This window comes from Centruroides vittatus, unplaced genomic scaffold (assembly GCF_030686945.1).
Source record: "Centruroides vittatus isolate TY-2023 unplaced genomic scaffold, ASM3068694v2 contig_370, whole genome shotgun sequence".
NCBI lineage: Eukaryota > Metazoa > Arthropoda > Arachnida > Scorpiones > Buthidae > Centruroides > Centruroides vittatus.
The window spans coordinates 1,349,717-1,377,684 of NW_027122193.1; the positions used below are offsets into that span (position 1 = coordinate 1,349,717).

Consider the following 27,968-nt stretch of genomic DNA (forward strand, 5'->3'; position numbering starts at 1 on the left):
ATAATAATGTTTATAATGAAGACATTGCAAACACGTGGAAGAGGATGGAAGATAAATTCAAATATATCATAAATAATTTGTTGGATAATGTTAAATTTTTAATCGATAAAAACCATTTTAATGTTTCTGAAGGATGCAAAATTGATTTGGATCATTACATGAAAGAATTAAGACAATTAAAGACTTGGGCTGTCATGAGTAAGTACTTTTAAAACAAATAAATCTGTTAATTTGACTTTAAAACTTAAAAAAATTACTTGTTCTTTATTTAATAACAGAGCCATTTTTTGTAAATTTTATTTATTATTATTCACTTTTAGTATATTTTATATTCATTTACTGTGATAAGTTAAAGCATAGGCCTGTGTACTTATATACATCATCACTTACACTTGAATTCATATTTTATTTATATTACTAAATTGTTACATTATATTGAATGTTTTTCTACTTTTTTGAGGGAAAATATGAGTTAAAAGTACATATTTCCTCTCAGTCCTATTAAACAATTAAGTTTTAAAACATTCAATTGTTTAAAAATATAAGCAATTCTCACATTTTTATATACCATAAACTTTATAAAAATAATTTAAAATCATAACTACTTTTATGAATTTTTATTAAAAAATCAGATCAATTCCTGAGATTATAACCAAAATAAACCACATTATTAAGATTAATGGTTAAAATCAGTTCATTTTCAAGTAGTTTAACTTATTTTTAAACCATTGTTCTGAATCCAAACTTTATAATACAGTTCAAAAACCTTCTTATAATGAGTACACAGTGATAAAATATATATTTGGATTTCCTATTTTTAAATATAGGCCCTATATATAAATAATTTATAAATAAACTATTGATTAAATTAAACATTTTTTAACTTATTCTCATTTATAAAATAATTCGCTTGGTATCAGAATTTTTCTTGTTATAGAAAATATGAATTTTGACATTGAAAAGAGGCATTTTTAAGGTGAAGGACGAGCATTATTAATTAGGTTATTAACCTTTGCAAGGAGGTAAAGAGTTAGGGAATATGTTGATAGAAGAGTTTTCTAATTAATAGTTGTGATAAAATGGAAAGTGATAAGAAAATTTAAATATTTCACTTTGAATGTACGAAGCACCCCTCCCTAACCAGCTCATTGTTCTCCTGACCGAACGAACGACTGGTAAAAGGCAAACAAAATTCTATTTCAATACATATTTTTATCTGACTTTGTTTAAAGTATACTGAAATATTCTATCTTGCATTGAGCAAATGATCTTTTGGACCTCCAACTCGAAGTATACTTGAGTGAACTGATGTCCTGAAATTGCTACCATTATCGTATGTCATCTTGGAGAGCTGTGACCAGAGGTTTTCGATCGGATTAAGATCGGGACTTCTTGGTGGTCAGGTAATAGCATCAACATTGTGGTCTTCAAACCATTTTTAGGTGCTTTTAGATGAGTGAACAGGTGTGTTATCTTGTTGAAATATCCATCTATCGTTTCCAAGTTTCTCTGCAACTGGGAGGAGAGACTCTTGAAGCATTTGCTGGTAGTCTCTAGTCTTCATGCGACTATCAACAATCAGGATAGAGTTTCCTCCCCATGCAGCCCAAATCATTATGGATCCACCAGCAAGTTGTTGTCGCTTCTAGTAAGTCTCTACTTCTTCCCTAATATCATTGATACCTATTCGGTCCATCCAGATTGTTATCTTTTGACGATGAAAATTTCAGACGACCACTTTTCAATCCAGGCCATATGCGCCTGATAAACTCCAATCGCGCTCCGTATACATTGATATTAAAAGTGGTTTGCGCTTTCTTTTGGCATATTGTAGGTGATCCGCTTCTTGAAGATACCGGAGGATGGTTCGTGAATGACACTTGAGCCCTAATTCAGCTTTATTCTGACGAAGACTTCTTTTTTGGACCATTACGGATCGGACAACTGCCAATTTGTCCCTTCATGAGAGAGATTGTTTTCGTCCACGCTTCGTAGGAGGCTTGGGATTAGTCTTTCGTTGAAGATATTGAGTCACAACAGTCTTCAATCTCTGGATTTCCTTGGTTATTGCACGATGGCACAACCAGAAACGGGTGGTCTTAAAATTTTGTCGCGCGGTTTACATGAAGGCTATAGTAGTAGAAAATATAAATGATTGGATTGAATTAATGAGATAAGGCAATGAAACACTTCGACGATCTGCCAAGGGGCTGGAGTGCCTTTCAATAGGTATTAGACATACACGCCTACTATTAGCAAAAGGCCTCAACTAATTATACACAAAACTCCGACTCAAACCGAAAGTCACGTTGTTTCAATTAAAAAATTTTCCTGTGAAAGGTGTTAGATGACTGGCACGACTCTAATGTTAAAGGAAAAGTATAACGTACAGGGGCAAGCCACTATTAATTTGAGGTGGAGAACATATATTTTAAATGAAAAAAATTAAAAATATGATTAAAAATTTCAGCCCGGCATTGTGACGATGTCACGATAAATAATTGCTCGTTATTATTATATTCTTTAAAAACTGTACTATTTAACTAAAATAGAAGATTTAAAATTATTTTCAATTCATTAATTATAAAATTTTATAGTGTTAGATGCTACTTCTAAATTTCCTAATGGAATACTGCAAGGTGGATTCGCTGATCTGGGAGCGTACGATCAATGTATTGATGTACTTCATATTAAAGACTCTGGACAAACCATCAAAGGTCAATATTGTACATTGCACATTTACCCTCCATTACCTCCTAAACCACGATTCTATCCAATCTACCAACACGTTAAAGAATTGAGACAATTTATTGATAAGGAAACAGTTAAGTAAATATTATTTATTTATTCATTACGATTAATTTTGTATAATTTTAGGCTATTGATTTAACTTCTTTACTAATGGAAAGTACAAAAAAATGACTAGCATTTTCAAAGTACACAAGGCAAGAACGAGTCCAAAAGAATTTTATTATTTTATAGAAAAATACTGATTATAATAGCAAATTTATATAGATTTTATATGATTTTAAGGTAAAATTTATACAGAAATTTTCATTTATCAGGTAATAGGACACATTTCTCAGATGGCACAATATTTCTACAGTGAACCATTTCGATGGAGCATTTGCTTACCATCTACTTGTTTAAAACAAGACGTTCAGCGATTAGCTGATACAAGTTGGTCAATAAAATTAAATCTTAAAATATAAATAGTGATTTTTCTCATTAAAACATTAATTATATCGATTTTTAGTTACGCCTTTTACCGATTTATATCCAGAAGTAACTAATTGCGAGATTAAAGAAAATTTTAAATTATCCGGGGATCAAATCTGCGCAATGTAAGTATGGAGAATTCCCATAAAAATATTTTAAAATCTTGGTATTTTTAAAATATAATTAATAAAAATACTTTAAGATTTGTGCTTGGAGTGCTATTTTTAGTTACCATCATCGGTTCATGCTTGGACGTTCATTTAACAAAGGATAATAATGAAGTGAAGGCTTTGGGTACTTGGAAAGATTCAAGATGTAAGTAATTATAATTGAAAAGTAAAAAAAAAACAGGGTAAAATTAATTAAATTATGAAGAAAACAGTTATTTTCAGTTTTCTAATTATTTATATTAATTATTTTTAGTGAAATATGTACAAATTATACGATGTTTTTCGATTATATCAAATGGAAAGAAGATTTTCAATGTTTCTGATACTGATGGAATTCCCGTGTTGCATGGCATTCGTGTCTTAACAATGTTATGGATTATATTATGCCATACGTACTTATACAATAATTTAGGTTTATATGGTAAGTATTTTGTTTATTTTATAAGCTAAATCACTTTTGCTTATTTTTAAACAATTAATTAAGTAAAATAAATGCTTATACTGTACTTTGCATATTTCAATGTAGCCTCAGTTGCATCCAGTAAATACAGTACATAAAATACAATAAATTAATTGTACTCCAGGATAATTTAACATTTAATACTATAAACTATTGTTTTGTATGTAGATACATCTCAGCAGTGAAACGGGCAGAAATAAAAAAAACACTAATGGCGTTTGAGTACATACGAGGAGGGGATCGACTCATATTCCTCCCTGGCATAATAAAACTCCTTATACTATAAACTTAATAACACCTGTGTTTTTGGTCGAAAATTTCTGAAATTTTGCAAGGAGGTTCGTGTATTAGAGGTATTTATGCTATTAAATTTTGACGATTAAAGGTCGACGGTAAAAAGAAGGCAGAGTGTCCCGCTCTACTGAGTACAACTTGTATGAGGCCCTTTGTCCTGGGAGTTTGAGTCGCTTTCCGCCTTTTTTTACATGTTCTTGAACGCCATTAATGTTTATATTTTACATGCTCCTCTATTGAGTTATTTCTACATACGAAATAACAGGTTATGAACATGGTATGAGTGAGAGTGAGCGCCAGCCCATCCTCAAATAATTTATTAGAGCCTACTTATATTCATCATTATTGGGGAGTTTCTTTAAGCTATCTGATTCTGATTGGGGAGCTTGTCTTTTTATGGGCGAAGCATGTATGATGTCACCTCGTTCTAGATGCTCTCCAAAACAGATTGTCATCCACTATTTGCCAACTGGTGAAATGCCTGCTAATATACTAATCAAAGCGGGCATTTCAGCAGGCATGTCTCAAGCAGCTAGAACTTGACGTTGTTAAGACTCTGGAGTTCAAACTCACGAATTGAGGAAAAGTGTTGGAAAGATGTAAAATCGTACTTCGTGTGTCTATGAAAATAATTATGTTTCATTATTCCAGAGAGTTTGAGTCAATCTTCTCCCTTTTCTGTATGTACTCAAACGTCATTAAAGTTTGTTATTTCTACATGTTCCATATTGTACTGTATTTAGTATTACAACAGGCCAAGTATACTGAAGATACACAAATAAAACAATGATTTAACAAAAGAATATAACAAGTTAAACTCATTATGCAAACATAATTTGAGACAGATGCCATATTATACATTTATACTATACACTAGACCCCCTATAACACGGTAGATAAGTTCCGTGGTTGTACGAGTCACTGAAATACATGAGCCAATCACAGCCCGGCTCATGTATTTAAGTGACTCGTACAACACGGATTCATATAACACGGAACTTATTTACCGTGTTATAGGGAGGTCTACTGTACATAATAATAATACTGACATATAAATAAACTGAACATACAGTATGTATATGCACATAATAAACAAATTGAACTTGTGTTTACTTTATCAAGTATAATTCTTAGTAACTCATAGAAAAAGTTATATATAATTATAAAATATATTTAGGCAACGTCAAATATCTTAGAGAAAGTATCAAAGATTTGTGGTTTCAAGTGATTTCTAATGGCACAGTTTCCGTCGATACATTTTATTTCCTCAGGTAAGGTATTAAAATGTAAAAAAGTTTAATTTTATACCATAAAAAATAAAGTAAAATAATCCAATAAATTAATTACTTTTTAGTGGAATATTAACTTCTTTTATGACTTTTAAAAGTGTAATACACAAAGTAAAATTCAATATTCCTATGTTTTTGTTTCATCGATTTTGGAGGTAAGAATTTTAAATTCAATAACAGTAAACATTTTCTTTATTTTATATACAATAATTTTATATTCTTTCTCAGATTAACTCCTGCTTGTATGCTTGTAATATGTTTAACTTTATTGCTACCTTTAATTGGATCGGGACCGGCTTGGAAGGAATGTATTGTAACTTTAGCAGAAGACTGCCGAAATTACTGGTGGACCAATTTAATGTATCTCAATAATATCATTGTTCCCAGCCATCAGGTTTGTTTATATTTTCATTTTATCTTTTATTATTATTTTTTTTAAATTATAATAGAAGTTAATCAGTTTGATACTTTTTTACAGTGTTTACCACATTCTTGGTTCCTCCCAGTTGATATGCAATTCCATTTTCTCTCTCTATTATATTTTATACCGACTTTTAGGTAAGTTTTAGATAATAAATGAATGAAATTTAAGTTAAATTTATTTTATTTTTTCCTCATCATCCTAGCGATGATCAAAAACTTATCTTCAAAGTTTAATGCTTTATTCCAACTGAACGAAAGGCATAGGAATATTACTCAAATATTCAAAATAGCATTTTAAATCAATTATATTATAATATGTCATCCTGATAAGATAACGTATACAGTAGACCCCCTATAGCACGGTAGATAAGTTCCGTGTTATATGAATCCGTGTTGTACGAGTCACTTAAATACATGAGCCGGGCTGTGATTGGCTCATGTATTTCAGTGACTCGTACAACACGGATTCATATAACACGGAACTTATCTACCGTGTTATAGGGGGTTCTACTGTATGTGTACGGACTATCGTATTACAGATTTGTTTAAATTATTTTATTATTTTTAGTGGAAAGATACGTCTTGGGAAAGTCATTATAATGTTATTAGTTGTCATTGGTACAACAATAAGTGGCATTGTTACTTACATAAATGGTTATCCTCCGACAGAATTGCATATTCATCCAGACGGAGAGTAAGTTAAAGATTTAAAAAATTCAATTCATGACCAAATAATTAAATAATTTCTTAAAAGAAACGATTTTTTAAAACATTTCAGAGCAAGAATGGAAATGAAATCCGATGTATATTTTACTGTTTATCCCCATATGGGAGCTTACTGTATAGGATTATTGCTAGGTTATAAACTTTTTACAAATAAAACTAATTGTTTTAACAAGGTAAACAGATTATGTCTAATTTAAGAAAACGTTAAAAATGATATTTTCATAAGTACATTAATTTTAGGTAACGTTGATGATAGGTTGGTTTTTATCTGCATCGTGTGCTTTGTTAGTATTGTTAGGTGTATACGATTGGAATAGAGGTAATTTACCATCAAGTTTTACTTCAGCACTGTATGCTGCTCTTCATAGAACAGCATGGTCTAGCGCTGTTGCATGGGTAGTTATAGTATGCGAATCTGGCCAAGCAGGTATTCTCGACGTTGTAATTTTTATAAATTACGTTATATTTTTATATTATAAAAGATACAACACATTTTTCAGGTATAATAAACAAATTTCTATGTTGGAAAATGCTGATACCATTAAGCAGATTAACTTATTTGGCATTCCTTCTTCATCCCTTTATGCTTTGGAGTTTTGTTGGTTTGACACGTGAACGATTTTACTACAGTCATTATTTTATTGTAAGTAATTAAAATATAAAGTTTTTTTCTGCATTAATTGATAATTTTTATTATATTATTACTCTCAGTAATTAATTTCTCTAAAATATTTATATTTTTACAGTTATATAGATACATCAGTCATATTGTTCTTTCATACACTGCAGCATTTATATTTAGTGTTTTATTCGAATTACCTTTTTGCTCAATGGAAAAGATTATATTTAAAAGACACACGAAAATTAAAGTAAGTCATGTAAACGGTACAAATAATGAAAAAGAAAAATTTGTGAAAGGATATTATCAAAATGGACATGCCAGAAATGTTGGCGATTAAGTACAGCATTAATATAATGTATTAAAACATTTTATTGTATTAAGAAAAATCTTAAAATCATATATTTTCAACTTATTTTAACATTTTATAAATATTCTTGGGTTTTTAAATAAATTTTAAACGACATGTCTTGTAACTTTGCATTTTTTAATATTAATTTTATTGGTTAATGTTACCTTAGGTAGCCAAGATGGCGGCTCGTCTTTAATTCCAGCAAGGAAACAGTGGGACGCATGTTCTATCCTAACCTAACCTATTCTAATAAATTACCATAATTATTAGCAATCAAATTATTAGAATAGATTAGGTTAGAACGTGGGTCCACTGTTTCCTTCCTGGAATTAGAGAGGAGCCGCCATCTTGGCTACCTAAGGTAACATTAACTGAAACGAAGTAGAGTCATTAAAGAAGTCAGATTCAAATTAGGGCTTAAAAATCAAAACTTAAATAGAAAACGATTAATGTTACCCATGGTTCCAAAATGGCGGCTCGTCTCTGAATCCAGCAAATAGAAGAAAGGAAACAGTGGGGATAATAATTTAATAACAATAATTTTGTTGGTAATAAATTATGGTAATTTATGAGAATAGGTTAGGTTAGGTTAGAACGTGCATCCCCACTGTTTCCTTTCTTCTCTTTGCTGGAATCAGAGACGAGCCGCCATTTTGGAACCATAGGTAACATTAACCTAGAAAACAATTAGAAATTCTAAAATTATTATTAACATGAACACTAAAATGATAAAAAGAAAGAAAACAAAAAATAAATAATTAATCAAAACAAGGCAAGAAGATAAGTAATAGCTCTCGAATCGTTTACGAGAAGTCAAGTGTATAATAATAAAGTAATTTGCATATAATTTGTGACTTGATGTAAACAGAAAGTATGTCATATAATAAATGATATACTTCTTCTTTGAACTTAAACAATAATAGTGATTTTGACAGAGTTATACGTGAACTTAAACAGCACTCTTACGAATCCCCTTATCTTCGATGAATATATTAAATAATTATTATTTATCTATATAATATACTGTAACGAATAATGTTTTATTATACTTACATGTTAAACTGATTTGTGCAAGCAATTGCTTCCATGAATCTCGAAGGATAAACTGCACATTATCATAAACAGTAAACACAACAAAACTTCACGCCGCACGTGTTCAAAAGCCAAATTGGTTGAAGAGCTGAGTAACGTTGCCAACTTACTTTCGTAAAATTCCGCCATATCGAGCTTCAAAATCCTCAATTTTTGTCTAAAAATGCTCATTGAGCAAAAAAAAAAAAATCGATTACAACGACTTCTCGTGTTCAATAAGACCACAAAGCAAAATTCCTGTCGAGATTCTCATAATAATCAACCAAAGAGCGATTTGGCAATGTGAAAATGCCACAACGCATTGTAAACGCTTATTAACTAAAATCTGTTGCTTATTACTTTCCCTTTTTATCTAACAGGGAGAAAGTATGGCAATTAGTCAAAAAATCACCCTCCAAAACTTTTTGAATCAGAACACCTTGAAACGTCGAGAAATGCAACAAAAATTCGGGGGTAATTTCTGTATATGGGTGTTAGTGAGTGTGTGTGAGGGGCACGATTGTGTTCACACTGTTTGAGGCTTAATAACTCTTGAGCCTTTCGTGGAAAATTTCTTAAATTTGGAAGGAAAGTTTGTGTATTAAAGGAATTTGATGACATCAAAATCATCAAACAACCCACGATTCATCCCTCTCTATCTGAATGTATATTTTTGCGACCTTCATTTACTTAAACTGAATACGTAATTAATGGACGTCCCCATACACTTGTGAGAACCGAGGGGGTTGAGCGGCGAGCTTGACCTCTCTTACCGGCTTCTCCGTCACTGGATGGCTTTTAGGAGGGCAAAATCGAGTGGGAGGGTTGGTGAGGTGGTGGTAAGGTGTCGGCTCAAGGATGACAGCATTAAACATAAAACGAATTTAATAGACTAGATAAACATATACAAAAAGTACAAAAATTACAATTATTCGAGAGTAAAACTATAAGACACCAAATTAACAGTAAATTCTCGTATCAACACGACAATTCTATTTGGCGCTTGTGACCGTTCGTACGTTACGTTCGGTAATACTAGTCTAACTTATAACTAGGCGAGAGAGCGAGAGAGTTCACAAAACAGTCTAAGATAATACCTCAAGATGTGTACTCGCTGTGTATGGATAGAGATTATGGGTTGTCCTGAAGACATTCGCTGATCCAGCGGAGTATCGGCGGTAGACGGTCGAAGACTTAGCGAAGATGATGGCGGCTTCAAGCCGGAAATAGTGGCCGTGAGTATATGGCGGGCCTGAGTATCGGGTTGATGTCCGCAGTAGTGTCTGGCGGGGCAGGATCTCTGGTTGACGTCCGATTGAGTCTTCTGTTAATGGCCGCCTGGGGGTCTGCATCCAGCCCCTTTTTATACCCGTTTCGGGGGAGCTGACTAATGCATTGGATGATGCAACTCTTTCCTAGTTCTGTCTGTCTCTAGAGTTTATGTTAATTGTCAAAATCAAACGTTTCGACAAATTTATGACCTCTCTCTATTTGCTATTGTTACTCATTCTACCTCATAATTTTGATAACAGCTGTCAAACAAACTGAATTAATAACTGGAGGTGACTAAGATCAAGATTTGTCTTTCGACCTTAGTAATAATTGATTAAAGTAAACCGACTTTCAATCGTCTTATCGGTTGAGAAATCGAATGACATAAGACGTGTGGGTTTTGGTTTTTTTCCGCTTCGTCATCCCTTTCCTGGAAGGGGAGAGTTAGATTCGGATTGGAATATTATTTTAATTAATTAAGCGATTTAATTAATTTACTAGACCTCTCCTGTTCAGACTCTCACACACTGTATATGTTTTATATAAAGATAGTTTTCTATTTACAGCCAAATTCGGTTCCATGATTCCTGTCGTAATTCATATATGAAAAATAATTGTAAAGTTAAATGAAAAATTGTAAACAGTTACGGTTCCTAAGACTCCGCATGCATGTAAGTTATATGCGGTATTATATAGAGCATATAATTTATATATTGTAAGTTTCATAATTTGAGTAAACTGGCCATATTGAATGAGTTGTTAATACAAACTCAGTAATTTTAAATAATTAGTTATTGTATTTTATTACTCACATTTATATAATTAATTATTATAAAATGGCAAAGAAATTAATTTTCAGGGTAAAATCGAGTTTATTAAAAAATTGTAAATGCCAATAACAAGTAAAATCATCACTAAGTTCGATCCTACTCGAGATATGATACATGACCCTCTATATCTTCACACCCCGTTGACCTTTAACTACGGAAATTTAATAGCTTAAATATCCTTAACAAGCAAACGGCCCTGCAAAATTTCAGAAAATTTCGACCAAAGGCACAGAAGTTATTAAGCTTCAAACTGGATGAACAAAATCGTCCCCCACACACACAACACGTACACTAACATTCATATATACAGGGTAAAAACTGCGTGCAAAACCAAAGAGATTACAAGTAGTTTTAATAAATACGATTTTAATGAATTGTGAGATGGAAGACTGATTTTGCGCAAATTTCTCCATCGCGATTGTTAAGAAAACATCGCACAGAAAATGGATTAAATAACACCATTTTCATCAACAACTGCTAAAGAATTATAACAATCTAGTGTTAAAAGAGAGGAAAGTCAACCTTCGAACAAGGTAAACAGAATGAATCTTACAGGTCTCGAACTAAATATGGTATTATCAACGCCATTTAAACTATATCTTAGCCTCATCAACGGCTCCCCTATGACCTCACACCTGCAACTTCGTCTTTAAACACCTGATGGGTTTTTCCAGGCCTAAGGAGAATAAAAGAGACAAGGTCAAGGTCAAGGTCAAGGTAAAAAAAAGTCAAGGTAGACATCCCCAGAGACCGTAGAGTGGACATCTCAAGCCTCGCCATACAAGGCGGACATCCCAGAGCCATACAAAGAGGACTCCACCATAGAAGGTGACCCAAGTCTCGCCATTTTTCCAGAGGGACTCTACTCAAGGTTCCAGTCTCGCCAGAGCCTCGACCTATTCCAAGGCTGACATCCCTAAGGCCATACTCAACCCTCCTAGAAGCGACCGACACAGCGTCTGTCTGTCCCAGCTCTCGACCTCCATACGAAGACCGACGACGACCCGATACTCCGAGAGGTCAACTAATCGGTTACCCACCAGAGGAAATATACTTAGAGAATTGTAAACTCTCTTTCTCTCGATCTACATAGCCCTATTGTGTTTCGTAGTATCCTGCATACTCTAGAACAGCGGTAGGCAACCGGTGGTCCGTGGACCATTGTGGTCCGCGAGAAAATATAGTTGCTCCGAGGAGAAATTTGGATATTAATCAACGGAAAGTTAAGCGAAGTATTATGAAAGAAATGCAAAATGCTTAGTTGCTTTTTAACTCATTGGGGTATTTTTATTCGAATTTCAAACCAAATACGAAGTGACTGTTATTAATAAATAATGAACAATAAACGATATTGTGAGTGCGATTGTCATCCTTCGTGGGAAAGTACTAAGAATTCATAAACTTATTTCAAACAAGCATCAAACTTTAGGCATGCATTAATTTGTTACAATAAAACAAGCGAATTTCATATTAATATAGTAAAATTGAACTTTCATGATCATTATTCTACAGATTTTGTATTGTTTAAAAAATTCATGATAGTAGTTTGCGGAATTCAAAATTGTGAGTTTAGTGAGGTCAGAAAGGTTGCAGACCGCTTCTCTAGAATTAAACTTTTGTTATTTGCAAATCGGTCTACCTGTCTTATTCGGCCTTTGGACACCTTACCCATCGTGCTCCCTACTCAACAGTCAAATCAACCCGCTTACTCCACATTTATTTACGATTCGCGAGTTATGACGTGTTTGACCCTGTCCTAACTGGTGTCAAGTCCTGACAGGGGACAGAAATCTCGTGATTTCCTTGTCTCCAATAATCTACAAAGCCATCCAGTGACAACGTAAAAGGGCTCTACCAACTCGACGACTAGACGGCTCACCCTCGCCCGTATTCTCACAGAATTAAATGGAGGTTAGCCGATCTAAATCATACGTTTTGCCCTCCCCGAGACAAATCTTGCAATGTAGAGTGCATTCATTGTTCATTACAACATTGCAGTCAACATTTGTGCTGAGCCACCAGTCCTGTAGCCAGGGAAAAGTCATCGGGGTGTTGAAGAGCAAACTGAAAAAATTGTGAGTAGTATTTTTCTCTTTTACCAGCTCTTTTACCTGTAAAAATAAATAACAGTAGCCTAAGTTTACATGATGAAAGCGAAAACATATATTAAATATATCGCATATAAACACTATTGGCTAGGCTGAGAGGGCTTAGCTATCTCATAGCTCCCTATAAGTTTGACTGCCACGTTGGACCTTGAAAATAATTAATTTTTAAATATGCAGTTCTGGTTTCGGCCTTTCAAATCTATTGTTTTTATATCGATTTCGAATTGTAAGCATATATTTATAGTAATTATTGTAAATTACTTCAAGTACGTGTTTAAGTAAAGCCGCTTGTTTAAATGTCCTTAAGCTATTGCTTCTAGGAAATTTTTAATTTTACAAATGTCATATAAACTTTATAAAATTAAAAATTTCTTCGCAGTAAAACGAATACTCGTTAAACAAGACGTCAATATTCAATTTGATTTAAAAACAAGGGAAGTTGGCAGAATTTCAATTGAAAAACTATTAAAATTTTCCTAACTTACAATATGCAGTTAATTAGAATTAAAACAAAAATAATAATGATAAAAAGAATATCCTTGAATTAATTATTATATATTTTGACAACGTAGACATTAATTATTAATAGGATAATTATACTGGTTTTAAGCTCTTACGCAAGAATTGAGGAAAAAGTTCTTAAAGAAAACAGACTTAAGCTATCTGTCTTTTGACAGTATCTCACCTTGCATATTCTTATTCATCAGAAGGCAGTAAGACAATAATAATTATTCAATATAATTTAATAATTCAGCAACCGATATTCTGGTGAGTAAGAATATGCAAGAACTGTCAAAAGACAGGTAGATAAATAAAGAAAGTCTGTTTTCTTTAAGAACTTTTTCCTCAATTCTTGCGTAAAGACTTAAAACCAGTATAATTTTCTTATTAATAATTAATGTCCACGTTGGCAAAACATAAAATAAGAAAATAAAAAGACAGTGAGGTAATAATAATTATCCTTGAATTGAATTTTCTTGTCCAAGTTGTTTGGGGTGGACACATAAATTGTTTTTGATTTTTAATTATATATTTGCTATATACCTATAACTTATTAAAAAATTACAAGTAGAGATGCAACTGATAAAAATTTTATAGAAAATTTTTATTAGTCTTTTATAGCTAGGACGGTGTTTATTGTTTAAACATAGATAATTTTATGTAAATATATTCAATTTGTTCGATTTATACAGCATTCCCTATTTTTCTATAATAAACTAAAGTTAGTCTTTAAAGTTTATGATATTACATATAAATGAGTCTTTTTACAGTTGTCTCCTAAACACTATAAAGTGCAGACACGCAGACACTTGGCAATCTTCTTTATCTCCTAAACACTATAAAGTGCAGACACGCAGACACTTGGCAATCTTCATCCCAAGTTTATCTCCTAAACACTATAAAGTGCAGACACGCAGACACTTGGCAATCTTCTTTATCTCCTAAACACTATAAAGTGCAGACACGCAGACACTTGGCAATCTTCATCCAAGTTTATCTCCTAAACACTATAAAGTGCAGACACGCAGACACTTGGCAATCTTCTTTATCTCCTAAACACTATAAAGTGCAGACACGCAGACACTTGGCAATCTTCATCCCAAGTTTATCTCCTAAACACTATAAAGTGCAGACACGCAGACACTTGGCAATCTTCATCCTAAGTTTATTTCAGTTGAAGATTGGATAGGATGAAGATTGCCAAGTGTCTGCGTGTCTGCACTTTATAGTGTTTAGGAGACAACAATAATTACCGACACGGTTTCAAATGCGTTAAAAAAGAGTCTTTTCATAATTAAATCTACTGTAATTTATAATATATATACAGTATATACAGATATAGGCATCCACAAAAGAATTTTCCAGTGGAGAGGCAATACTTGGAGACAAATAATTATATTCATAAAGTTTTATTTAATTTTTGAGAGTTTTTCACATGAATAGTAAACGCCCATGACAAATACATGACATGACACCCACGTCAGACAAAGCACCCACGGTTAATATTGGCTCTTATATTAATTTGAAGTAAATCTGTAATTAGGTGTAACTTGATTACATATATTCACGATTGTATACATGTCCGAATTGTCTTAAATTAAAAGAAGTGTTTGCGAAAACCTGTATAATAAATGTTTTTATTTTATTAAATATATGTATTTGTGCGTGTGTGTAATTTTTATCTGTAAGCATATTTATTCATTACGGTTAACGTTACCTACGGTTCCAAGATGGCGGCTCGTCTGATTCCAGCAAGGAAACAGTGGGGACGCACGTTCTAACCTAACCTAACCTATTCTAATAATTTTGTTGGTAATAATTATGGTAATTTATTAGAATAGGTTAGATTAGGTTAGAACTGTTTCCTTTCTTGTATTTGCTGGAATCAGAGACGAGCCGCCATCTTGGAACCATAGGTAACATTAGCCTTTATTATTTAACGTCGAATTTCGTAAAAGAACTTTTCTTTCGAGACGTAACGAAAATGATTCAAGTAAATCCCGCTAGAGGGAAACATTCTTTGCAGCCTTGCCAGTTGTTTTTTCATGTAGAACTATATAAGTATTAGATAGATAGATCATTAGATAATTTTAATTGCGTTCAATTGAATTTGTTTAAAACGAGGGAAAGGACGATCATGACTCGGGCTCTCAAGTTAATTCTTATTTGGTTGTTTTTATTTACTCAAACTTTCTCAATGTCGGAAATTGAGTCGGAGGAAATAATAGAAAATGACGAAGAAGTGAAAAAAATGTGGTTAGACACTTTAGAGAACGTCAGATATTTCACGAAATTCGTCGCAAAATTCTTAAAACCCAGGCTAAAGAGATTGGAAAAAGAAATAAATACTACGCAAGAATGTAAAGAATCTTTTAAACAGTTTCTATACGATCTACAAAATAATAAAGTTTGGGCTTTTAAAAGTGAGTATATACTTTATTTTAAATTATTCTTTTGTAAAGATTATGTTCAAATGTTTATTTAAATAATAATTAAAACGGTTGTAAAATTATATAAATTGAACATTTATCGTAATATTAGTTCGTTTACGTCAGAATGTTTGTAAATTAATAATAGAAACTTTATTGCTAAATACATTGACTTATTTCTGATCGGTTTGTCAGTTTGTCTGTCCATATATTTACATTATTTTAATTATTATAAACATGTTTTTAATAATTTTGTAGACGTTTCTATAATAATTTCTGAATTTATAAAATTTATTTAGGTTTTGATAAATAATATTTTTACCATCGAAGCGAGTAATTTGTTTTGGATATTTTGAACGGTTTTCACACTTAACTTAATGTGGGTGCCGGGAGGCGGCCGATTTCTCGTTCCTCCTTTTTGTCGCTAACAGGTCCGTGAGACCTGCCCACGTCAAGATGGCGGTTCGGAGGAGTTACGCGTTACGCGAGTGGATGCGAGTGGAGGAAGTGAATGGGTTCGACGGTAGAGCGGCGGATGATGACATTCGAATAAAGGACATTACAACGGATAAAACAATAACAAAGATTTATTAAAGCTAACTTGAACCAATTACAGAATTACAAAGCTAACCAATTACAGAAACGGCGAGCGTCGGTCGCCTGAGTTCGTATTCGCGGAGGGAGAGTTTACAAAACTTCGGGTCATACCTCGTGATCCGGGTCGATCTTCACAGTCAATACGATTTCGTGAATTTCCGGCGGTTCCCCTCGACTTTTTTTTTCCGCACGCGCACAGGCTATGAGATGAACGTAACCGACCCCCCTTTTCTCCGTCGTCGCCCTTTTATTCTCTCGGTCACGAGTTCCAGGTTCGCCAACCCGCATTTTTCGACTCTTGTTCCTCCTGATTCATTTTTTCTATCTTTTGACTCATATCCCTTTTCCTTCTACTCGCGCGGAAAGGGATGTATCATTACCGGCCAAATTCCGGTGGGTCCGAATTCTCACATTAATCTGATATACTCGCAACAACCCATATAACATTTAATTCACACCGTAACTTACGTTCTACGTGTTCCCTCTGTATGTAACGGCTGGAAAAGTAACGGATATACAATTATTAGTATAATCACGTAACACTCATTTATATTCATTCATACCATTTCGTGATATTTACATCTTTAAATCAATAGCAGTTTAACTTCATTTTTGTTTTAACTCATGCTGTTCACTATATTTAAAGGCGCTGACAGAGTTAGAAATGGATTGGCGCCCGATAAATGGGCTATATGCGTGGAGTTTTCTGGGGAATTTTTTAAACTTATCTAACATTTAAACAGGGAATCATTTTTTTCGTTGAAGGTCCTCCAGGGAGGCACTCCTTGCCAGATCACCTTCTATTGAGTTGCATTATCCCATCCTCCATTCCTCCTATGTATTTAAAGTGGCACTGCATTGCAAACACTAATCAAGAACATTTTAAAGTAAATTTCTGCTTAACATTGCAGAGCAGAAATTGCAAACAATGGACCGAAAATAGTTTCGAAATCGTCTTGTTGGCCGTTCCTGCTGTAAGAAAAATGCGCCCGTTTTTATTCTCTTTCTATGAAACGAATCCACAGTGAATATATTTCGTTTTGTTTTACTAAATTGTTTAAAATTCACTTATAAATAATTTATTTAATTTTTTTCCAACGACCTTCGAGAGCCTGCTTAATTGAATTTTAGTCGATCGAATATTGCTGAAGGGAGTTTGTTACTTCACACACACAAGGTTACAAGGACAACAACATGAATAAGAAATGTTTATTTATATTATTATGCACTTATCTGTTAATTTAATCTATTCTCATTTTTTGCCTGTACGTGTTATGCATGATTATATAAAGTTTTGTTCGATATTGTTGTGATGTAGCCATACAACTTGCCATGGTATTGCGTTAGGAATAAGAGCTGATGAGTAAGATCATATATCCTTGCCCTTGATTCTTAAAGAAAAGTATAGTAAGTGGTACATACTATTTAAACGTAATACAGGTGTAATGTCTCGTACACCACCTTCTTCTCCCGGCAACATTGAAATCATCTGGACTGGACGATTATTTTGCATCGCAGGCCATTTCTTTTCAAATACCTCAGAAAATTTTGTTTTATTGAGGAACGTTTCGGTATTTTTTTCTAATCTAAAATAGAAGAATTGTCACCAAGATATGACTGGTTGTCTAATTTACATAATTTGTATTTACATAAGGAGTATGATGAAAGGCTATCCCGCCTGGAACTCTTAGACAACGATTCGAAGTAAAATAACATTGTCTTTTCCGGCTTGAGTGGTAACAACGAAGAATTAGCCAATAATGCTAATGGCTTCATTGAGTTGAGTTGTTGGGGAGTCTATTCCTTTTATTAACAGTTATCGACTATCGGGAACTCGGATTGTATTGTTTGAGTTCTACACTCAGGCTGTCAAAAGACTTATTTTTAAAAATTTAAAGAAAATTTAGAAGTTGTTGCCATTCTCACGCGTTAGAGTCTTTGATGATTTGTCATATAAATCGAGACTTAAGGCTATTTCACACTATGTATTTTATTTTATTAAGTATTTACAAACCTAATGCGTAAATAAATACATTAAAATAGAAAAGATGGGTGTACTATAGATTACCCCCTATGGAATTTCAGGACTTTGATTATATATTGGAACTCAGGGGACCGAGACGAGTTCAACGGTATCCTATTTTTGGACCGGAGACGAAAAATAAAAAAAGTTATCATACTTTTTCACTTACCATACTTTTTTAATGCTCTCATGAAGACGGCACCATAGTTGCTAGTACTGCCATCTTGCGGTAAAATCTGCAAACCATGACGTCGGACCACGGTCATCTCCCGGAGGGTTAAACACGCGATACGAGAGCGGAGAGAGCGACGCGACTTCTGATCATCGCGCCATCGCCATTTCGGTTAATGCTACTTATGGCAGCGAACATGGCGGCCCGACTGACCTCTCGTATGGGCGCCACCACACGCCGCCATGTACTAAACTAGTGATCGATTCACGGTAGTTCTTGAACAAAGTAAAAAAAGTGGGGAAACGTCTACTAAAGGCAATTTTAACGGCAAGCGACGGGACTCCCTATCATCGCGCGATCGCCGAAAAAAGTATGATAACTTTTTTATTTTTAGTCTCCGGTCTAAAAGTAGGGTATTGTTGAACTCGTCTCGGTCCCCTCAGTTCAGATATATACTCAAAGTCCCGAAATTCCATAGGGGGTAATCTATTGTATCCCCGAAAAGATAAAGTGTATTTTATTATTAATACTTTTAACAAGATTACTTATTAAAATAACAATCAACAGATTATAAAATGTAAATAATGAAATGATCAACTAAAATTTCTATTCCAGTGTTTGATTCGTGGGGTAAAATAACACCAGGAAATATGATAGGGAGTTTAACAGATTATGGATCTTATTACGAATGCAAAAATGCTGTTGATGATATAAAGAAGACTTTTAGCACAGACTGGAAAAACTTTTCTCCCCGTTATTGCATTCTCGATTATCGCTTACCTCCACCTTCAGTTGCAAAAGATATTTCACCTTTCCACGCGGTTCCCGATTTTCTTAATCTTACCGATAAAGATTCCGTATGTAGCTACAAATTTTATAATATATACATATTTAAATCATATAATATTTTTCGTAAATTTGCCTATAAACTTATTTTCTATTATAATAAATTTGGTTAATGTTACCTATGGTGCCAAAATGGCGGCTCGTCTCTGATTCTAGCGAATAGAAGAAAGGAAACAGTGGGGAGGCACGTTCTAACCTAACCTAACCTATTCTAATAAATTACCATAATTATTACCAACAAAATTATTAGAATAGGTTAAGTTAGAACGTGCATCCCCACTGTTTCTATTTTCTGGAATCAGAGACGAGCCGCCATTTTGGAACCATAGTTAACATTAACCATAAATTTTAATATCGTTTAGGTACAGAGTTTTTTGGCCAATAAATCTCACCTTTTTACCGAACATTCTTTTAGAAATGGAATATGTGTTCCTTCTTCTTGCAGTTCTGAAGATATTCAAATAGTTTTTCAAAAAATGTAAGATTTCTTTAATTATTTTAAGTAGAATATAAAAATTTAATAAAATAATAATAAATTGCGTTTAATTTTTAAAAATACCATGAAGTTCTCTATAAAATTGGAATTGAAGGAATCGTAAAAGTCAGCCATTGTGACAGCGATGACTCAGTTGCTTTGAGCACAGAACAGAAAGTTGTAATGTAAAATACACGTTAAAATGAATAATCGTATTTTAAACATTAATATTTAAAAAGTAATTCTAATATATTTATATTCAGCATTTTTATCTCGAGTTTAATTTTGCTATTGATAATTGGCACGATTATGGATTTGCTACAAAGACGTGCAAGTAATTATGACGTTGAGAAACAGAATTCCGGTAAGGACATTTCTTTCTGTAGTATATTCTATTGTTTTGCTTTTTCAAAAATTATTTTCGAATAATTTATAATAAAATTCATTCTTTTACGTAAGGTTTGACAAAAAAAGTATTTTTATCCTTCTCGTTGTATACCAATGCGAAGAAACTATTTTCTAGCAAGAAATCTTCTGATACGTTAACGGTTCTCCATGGTTTAAGAGTCATTTCTATATTGTGGATTATTTATTCCCATTCTCATTTGTACGTAGACACACAATCTATAGGTATGTTATTTTTTAAATAATATTTTTTAATATGTAGTGTGGTTCGTGCAATTCTTACATTAATGTAAAGCTATATACAGGGTGGTCCAAAAGCTCTTTGCAAGCAATTTATGAAAGTATGACAAACAATTGCGAATCAATCATTTGGTGGGCCCCAAGCGCAACCATGTTTCGAGACCTCCTTATTGCCAACAATACTATCAAATTAATTTATAACTTAATAAAAGAAATCCGCAACGAGTTGCTTAACTTTCCCTGTAAAAACAGTTAAAATTGTATGTAGCGCCTTATACGATTTTTGAAAATGTTTACATTATTAATTACTATAAAATAGGAAAAAGCTTCATTTAGATTTTTTATAAGATAGAAATTAGTTTTATAAAAAAAAAAGTTCTAAAGAATGATGACAAGTAAATTATTCATTAAATCCGATCCCACTCGACAGATGACCCCTATCTATCACTCTATGCCTTTGACCTTTAATCACCAAAATTTAATAGCATCAATACACAAACCTCCCTGAAAGACTTTAAGAATTTTTGACAAAAACACAGCAGTTATTAAGCGACAAATTTACTAAACAATATTGTGATTTTTCTTCAATCCCATATTTTCAACTGCCTCAACATAGATAGACAGAGTTCGAAAAAAAAACGGAATTTTATCAGAATGTTTTGGAATTTATTCATTAAGTGGCATAATAGATTCCATACTTTTGTATACTGCAATTGCAGGGGATTTCCAGTTGGAAGTCGTCGTAGGGAGAAGTTAAATACAGAAGAATTCGTGATTACAAAATTTCCTGTAGCCTACTATTATTTCCAACTGTACAATGCAGAATGTATTTTATAAACAATACAATGTACTTTGTCTTATATTGTGACAGTGATAATTTTCTGGGCTGTTTTTCGAGCAATATCAAATGATTTTAAATTTAGACACGTACAATTCGTGATAGAATTCATGTTCGAACACAACAAAAAATCCAAAAAACTTCGATTCATGCGTTTTTGAAAATTATACAATAAGATTCAAAATTGACTAATCAGAATCAGTATATACGAGTATATACCCGTATGTAACAAGATGTCTGCGCCCATACTTTCACAAGTGAGAGAAATGGCAAAACAGACAAAGAATAATTTGAAATTTTTTCTTTCTTTAATTTCTAAAGAACTGTATTGAATTTTATATGTGTAATAAAATTTGTATCGACTTTAAATACAGTATGTGAAGATTATCTCGATATTGACAACGTAGCAATCCTCAATAGGGTATCTCTTCTTAGTAAATGTATCTAAACAATTACCGAAGACCGCTATATTAAAACAAAAGGTTAATGTTACCTATGGTTCCAAAATGGCGGTTAGTCTCTGATTCCAGAAAATAGAAGAAAGGAAACAGTGGGGACGCACGTTCTTACCTAACCTATTCTAATAATTTTATTGGTAATAATTATGGTAATTTATTAGAATAGGTTAGGTAAGAACGTGCGTCCCCACTGTTTCCTTTCTTCTATTTGCTGGAATCAGAGACTAACCGCCATTTTGGAACCATAGGTAACATTAACCAAACAAAATAAGTAAAACTAGGAACTTTGAATTGATATTTACAAACTTCAGAAATTAGAACAGAATTGTTTTCGTGCGACACAGATGTATGGTACACGACAAAAATAAAAGGAAAATAATCTCATACGATGGAAATTATTATCGTATTCTCTAGGCTTTAGATAGGATTGATGAAATTTTCTGATATAAAATGCTAACTAGTCATATTAAACAATATACATTACGATAACAGCTGAATATACAGAAAGATTAAAAAGTTTCCATAGTATTTGAAGCAAAGGCACATTGCAGCGCGTGTGTGCACAAAACAAACATTTCGGTTTGGGTTTGCCACGAGTATAAAAATGCTAAATGTAAATAAATGGCGTTCACATACATTTTATTCTGTAATTTGTAAGTGGCTGTAAAATAAGATATGGAGATTCATTTATCGTATTAATCATAACAGTAGACCATAGCGATTGATCATACTGTTCGATCTAATGTATGATCCTTGATTTTATTATCATTGCTGCTATTTACATTATTTGAAAAATCCAGTCATTAAAATTAATACAAATTTCGATTATTAATTTTATATATTTAAACTTATAATTTTAATAACCGTAGAAAATATATTTTTCACGTTTCAATTTGATATTTTACCCGCTTTTAGCTGGTATACTCATTTATAAAGAATTCTTTAAAGATTATTCTTATCAATTTGTATCCAATGGAACACTTTCGGTGGATACATTTTTCTTTATCAGGTAAAATTTGTTATTTTATTTTAATTACAATTAAAAGCATTTTCATTTATTAAATCGAAATTTCAGTGGATTTTTAGTGTCTTATAACACAATAACGCTCGTTAAAAAGCATAAAAAGAAGTTTAATATTCCTGCTTTCATCATGTATCGATTTTTCAGGTAAATCATTTATTAAAATTCATAAAAATAAATTATGTTAATGATGTAGATATAAATAGCTTATTGTTACAAATTATAAACGAATTAATTAATAAACTACTCAAAATGAAGCACCTACTTACCCACATTTCGTGTAATTAATACGTTACTAACCAAGCCATTAAAAGGTATTTTAATTTAAGTTTTTATATTTAATAATATACAAACATAATATAACAAATTTATTTTGGCCTCATTCATTCATTGGTTTGTAATGTTTGATTAGAAATACACTTCTTACATTACAAAGGGAAAATACATTGTAAAACGATCAGTCCAAAATGTTACTATCGATATTTTATTATTTAGAATAACAAATTATATACAGAAGTTATTAATTTAATAAATTTTTATATAATCGTTTAACAATATTTCAGATTAACACCAACGTACGCGGTGGTTATTGCAATTTTATTCCTTTTACCATTATTGGGTGATGGACCTGTCTGGAACTTAACTCTCGATCCCGAACTTGAGAAATGCCGTAAAGGATGGTGGAGAAATTTATTATTTATTAATAACTTTATCGAAAGTCATAACGGGGTAAGGTGATTCGATTTAATACAGGAACTTTAATATATATAAATCATAATTATTTAAATTATATTAAATAATTAACGTTTATATATTTTAATACAGAATAATCTTTCTTTATGCTGATTAAAAATTTAAATTTAATGAATATACAACTTTGTTTATAATTTTAGTTGTTAATATTAAAATTGTTTATCTGATTTTCCTCATTGAAATACCATTTTTTGCTTTAAATATTTATTCATAATATTTTCTAACTTACGCTGTAAAACATAAATATTCACTTACATTATCTAAAGCGCATTTGTCTTATCGGAATTATTAACGCTTTTACGACAATACGGAGTACTTTTTACGTTCTTTTTATTATAAAAAACGAAGCCATATTGAAATTACAGTGCATTTCAGTCTCATTATATCAATGCACTGTAGTACTGTTGAACGACCTTCACTTTAATAAAGGAAACAAACACGTAAAACTGTCAGTTCTCTGCTTTATTTTAAAAAAGCTGCTCGAATTTATTTACCAATCAAGTAACGAAAGCGGCAGTCGTAATGCTTACTACATGTTTATGTCGATTCATTTTCCTAATCGCCATACTATAAACTATTCCTGCATCATTTTTATCTAACTCGCAACAAAAAAGTGCATTAGAAATAAAATTATTTCTAATCTGTATCCTTATGTCCTTGATAACGTATCCAAATATATAATTGATTTCAGGATAATTTTTTCATTAATTTTAAACAATAATTTAACTTGGAATTCTTTTTATCTTATGTTAAAGTATTGCTTCCCAAGTTACAATTATTTTATAATCAGAACATTTTTTAAAAATGTAGGATTAAATCTAGCCTTCTTAGAACTTGAATGAAACGAATAAAATTATTCAAATCAAACTTTTAAAATATAATCTTGAAATTTAGATAATTTAAACAAGGCCAAGTTAAAAATATAGGCCCTATATAGGACGTAACAATATACCGCTACAATATTATTTATACTTGTATATTTTATATAAAAACAGCAATATGTAAAAAAGTCTGCATGCCTTTATATACAAAGGCTGGCAGTTTAAAAATAAAAATAGGTAACGTTTTCATTATTGATTTTTTTTAATGATATAATCTATAGATTTGTTTAATCTAAGGATATAGTTGACGTTTTCCTTGAGCGTCACCCTTGAGCACACAAAAAGTATTTAATTGAATCATTATCCTTGGCATAATTGGTAGACATGTTGAAAGTGAATTATAAAATAATAAATAATTTATGAAATAATCTTTAGAAGAATGTATTTACACTGTATGCCTTTAGTAGAATTGAGGACTTAGTGAAAAAACGGTTTAACTACATTAACACGTGCTATTACTAAATTTGGATTTATCCGTGTTCCTTCATGGACATGCCTCGCCCACGTTTTATTACAAACTCCACGACACGCTCCACCTCGTTTTATTAATGTGGATTATACACTCACACTCACATTAATAAAACGTATAATAAAGTGCTGGTGAATTGAAAAACTAATTTCTCTTTTTCTCGAAAACTTCCTAACGCCGTTTTTGCACCAAACGTTTCATTTTATAATTAAAAAATAATTTTTAAAATTGTAAAAGCTTATTTCAAAAAACTTCATATATAGGGGAGAGTCGTACAGTCCCGAATTTAATTCGTAATTAAATTCTAATAATAATTCTATTAAAACAATTTTCATTTCTCTCGTTTAAAAAGAACAAAAAAGCAGTTTTTCTTCTCCCTTTTCCGTTATTTACACGATAAGTCGTTAGGAAATTAATTTTTCTAATTATCTTATAAACAGCCGTCATACAACTGTAATTTCTAATTAGTTTCCAGGAAAAAAATTGAAATTCGAATATCATGATTCGTGATTGATCGCACATTTCACCTCGATATGAATTGTCGAGAGTGCAAAATGTTATACATCACGCAGATTTTTAACTTCATACACTTTATTTTATTTAAATAATGTTATTATATTTATTAACACGAAGAAATACTCTTAAGCTATGTATTTTTTCCTCATTTTCTTGTTTTGCGTAAATTAAATAATATCCATTTTTCATATATTTTACTTTCCTATAAAGGAAAGTAAAATTATAAAATCAACTCGAATTATGCAAGTCAATTATAATTACTTATTATATTCGTTTTAATATTTTATATCACAAAAATAGTATTTTTAAATTAAGTAAATGATTATAATATCTCATAGAGCAGTTTTATTTATTTAGTGTCTAGATCACAGTTGGTACTTAGCAACAGATACACAACTTTACATGGCATCATTATTAGTATTAATACCGCTTATTAGGTAAAAAATAATTACGCAGTTTACAATTGTATATTATTTAATTGATAAATTAATACAATATATATATATATTTTTTCTCAATGTAAATTTGATTAGGTGGCCTACTCTTGGACTTATAATAAATTTCATATTGTTGATTCTATCAATGATAGTAACTGCGTTTATAACTTACTACATGGAATTACCACCAACTGCATTAGCTTCAGCATATCTAAATGCTAGGTACGTTTAAATAATGCATTTTTTAAAAGTAATAATTTATATAATTTTCACAAAATATTATTCGTTTTAGTGATCGATTCCTTGATTGGTCAAGAGTATATTACAAACCGTATCCCCATGCTGGAGCATTTTGTATTGGATTAGCAACTGGTTATTTACTAGTCAAGGAGCCTCAATTAAAATTAAGTAAAGTAATACAACTTTTCCAATTTTTAAACAATTTGATGTAAATTGTACGTAATATTTACAAATACAACTAATTTATAAAATGCTTAGTGGATTCTAGCATTAGGATGGATCTGCACTTGTGTCTGTAGTGCCGCAGTATTGTTTTCTGCAAGAGATTGGAATTTAGGTCATAAACCATCACCGTGGATTTCGGCTCTTTATGCAGCCACAAATCGAACTGTGTGGTCTCTCTGCGTGTCTTGGGTTGTAATAACGTCTGTGTACGGCTACGGAGGTAAAAGTTTTGCCAAATTATTAAAAATTTTATATGAATTGCAATAAAGAAATTAACATTTCTTCCATAACAGGGATCGTAAGTAAATTTCTTAGCTGCAAACTGTTTGCGCCTTTTAGTAGAGTTTGTTATTGCACGTATCTTATTCACCCATTAATATTATGGATATACAACGCTCAAAGACGAGATACAATTTATCCAACTTACTTTGTTTGGGTAAGTGAAATAGACTATTATGAAATAGTTATTGAACGATATAAATTACAACAGACAAATTTTATATTTTCAGATGTATATGGGAATAGGACATATTGTTTTATCCATTGTTTGGGCATTTGTGATTTCTCTCGTAACCGAATCGCCATTTCTCGCTTTACAATCAATTATTTTTGGAAGAAATACAAAAAAATCTGCTTCGAATGAATTTATTTCTCAGAAGAACGATGTAATAGTAAAAGAATACAATAATGCGCATATTAATATTGTTTGTAGTTCTACTCTTAGTTTGCCACAGGCAACGCCGTAATTAGCCTTTTATGTGCCCGGTCCGGGCATCTGTAACGCTCCAAAACGATGACCCAAAACCTGGTCCAGGTCATTTCTGCGCCCCCAGGGTCTACGCCCTGTGCCTGGGCACCGCTGGCACCCCCTAGTTACGGCACTGGCCACAGGATAAGGATTAAATGAAATATATTTATCGTCTATAAAAATCATATTCAATAAAATATATCAATGTTTATTGTTGTATAAATGACGATATCACATATTATATTATAAAAAACGTAAATTTTTATATTTTATATAATTTTTATATATAGCTACTTTCATATAACATTATTATAACTGTTATGTAATGATTGTTAGATACTTTGTATCAAACCGATAGCCTATATCTAAATAAATATCAGTGCTTAATCAATATTTTTTATAGTATTATAATGTAAAGTATATTGTACATTTTTAATTTTACGAATATGTTAATAATATATCATAGTTAGATGGAAAGTCGCAAATGTGTTCGCTAATATAAGTGTTTTTGTAACAAATATAATTGTTAATAATAGATAACAATCGTTAATATTGTATTAAATATTAATTTAATTTAAAAATTGAAATTATGCTAAAAACACGTTTAAAAAAATATACGTTAAACAGAAACAGAAATCGACCAAGGTCAGGACACCAATGTTCCGAATGGAGCAGCCATTTTGGGTCCTCAGCAGTGGCGTAGCATAGTGGGGGCGGCAGGAGCGATCTGCCCCTGGCGGCACTTTTAGGGGGCGGCAAAATTTCACAATAAATAATAATAATACATACACCTATACAATACACAATAATGATGATTGTTCTTGCCGAAAAGTTCTTTAGAATTACTGTATAGTTCAGTCT

The 27,968-nt window shown here is 31.9% G+C and overlaps 2 protein-coding genes and 1 long non-coding RNA gene across 3 annotated transcripts; all 3 read left to right on the top strand.

Annotated features, from left to right (window-relative positions):
- On the top strand, window positions 1-27,669 carry LOC136975329 (nose resistant to fluoxetine protein 6-like). Its single transcript, XM_067270383.1, has 18 exons — window positions 1-198; window positions 2,598-2,824; window positions 3,066-3,180; window positions 3,257-3,344; window positions 3,422-3,534; window positions 3,643-3,810; window positions 19,968-20,061; window positions 20,140-20,240; window positions 20,336-20,506; window positions 22,733-22,826; window positions 22,893-22,985; window positions 23,402-23,567; window positions 25,815-25,894; window positions 25,991-26,116; window positions 26,187-26,307; window positions 26,393-26,579; window positions 26,653-26,795; window positions 26,869-27,669. Exons 1-18 carry the CDS (start codon window positions 45-47, stop codon window positions 27,103-27,105), a joined length of 2,478 nt encoding a protein of 825 aa, XP_067126484.1. The 5' UTR covers window positions 1-44; the 3' UTR covers window positions 27,106-27,669.
- On the top strand, window positions 5,326-7,538 carry LOC136975290 (O-acyltransferase like protein-like). Its single transcript, XM_067270332.1, has 8 exons — window positions 5,326-5,414; window positions 5,498-5,587; window positions 5,661-5,826; window positions 5,911-5,990; window positions 6,424-6,549; window positions 6,634-6,754; window positions 6,822-7,008; window positions 7,336-7,538. Exons 2-8 carry the CDS (start codon window positions 5,517-5,519, stop codon window positions 7,452-7,454), a joined length of 870 nt encoding a protein of 289 aa, XP_067126433.1. The 5' UTR covers window positions 5,326-5,414; window positions 5,498-5,516; the 3' UTR covers window positions 7,455-7,538.
- On the top strand, window positions 12,335-19,877 carry LOC136975291 (uncharacterized). Its single transcript, XR_010880777.1, has 3 exons — window positions 12,335-12,800; window positions 19,171-19,412; window positions 19,764-19,877. It is a non-coding gene; the product is annotated as an uncharacterized lncRNA (long non-coding RNA).
- Window positions 27,670-27,968: the final 299 nt, after the last annotated feature.

What these genes read in the sequence shown, in the direction of transcription:
- LOC136975329 (XM_067270383.1), top strand. Translation starts at nt 45, where the DNA reads ATGGAAGATAAATTCAAATATATCATAAATAATTTGTTGGATAATGTT. An exon ending in AAAGACTTGGGCTGTCATGA is followed by an intron (nt 199 to 2,597) that starts GTAAGTACTTTT and finishes AAAATTTTATAG; the next exon opens with TGTTAGATGCTACTTCTAAA. An exon ending in ATCATGTATCGATTTTTCAG is followed by an intron (nt 22,986 to 23,401) that starts GTAAATCATTTA and finishes ACAATATTTCAG; the next exon opens with ATTAACACCAACGTACGCGG.
- LOC136975290 (XM_067270332.1), top strand. Translation starts at nt 5,517, where the DNA reads ATGACTTTTAAAAGTGTAATACACAAAGTAAAATTCAATATTCCTATG. An exon ending in TTGTTTCATCGATTTTGGAG is followed by an intron (nt 5,588 to 5,660) that starts GTAAGAATTTTA and finishes ATTCTTTCTCAG; the next exon opens with ATTAACTCCTGCTTGTATGC. An exon ending in CATATTCATCCAGACGGAGA is followed by an intron (nt 6,550 to 6,633) that starts GTAAGTTAAAGA and finishes AAAACATTTCAG; the next exon opens with AGCAAGAATGGAAATGAAAT.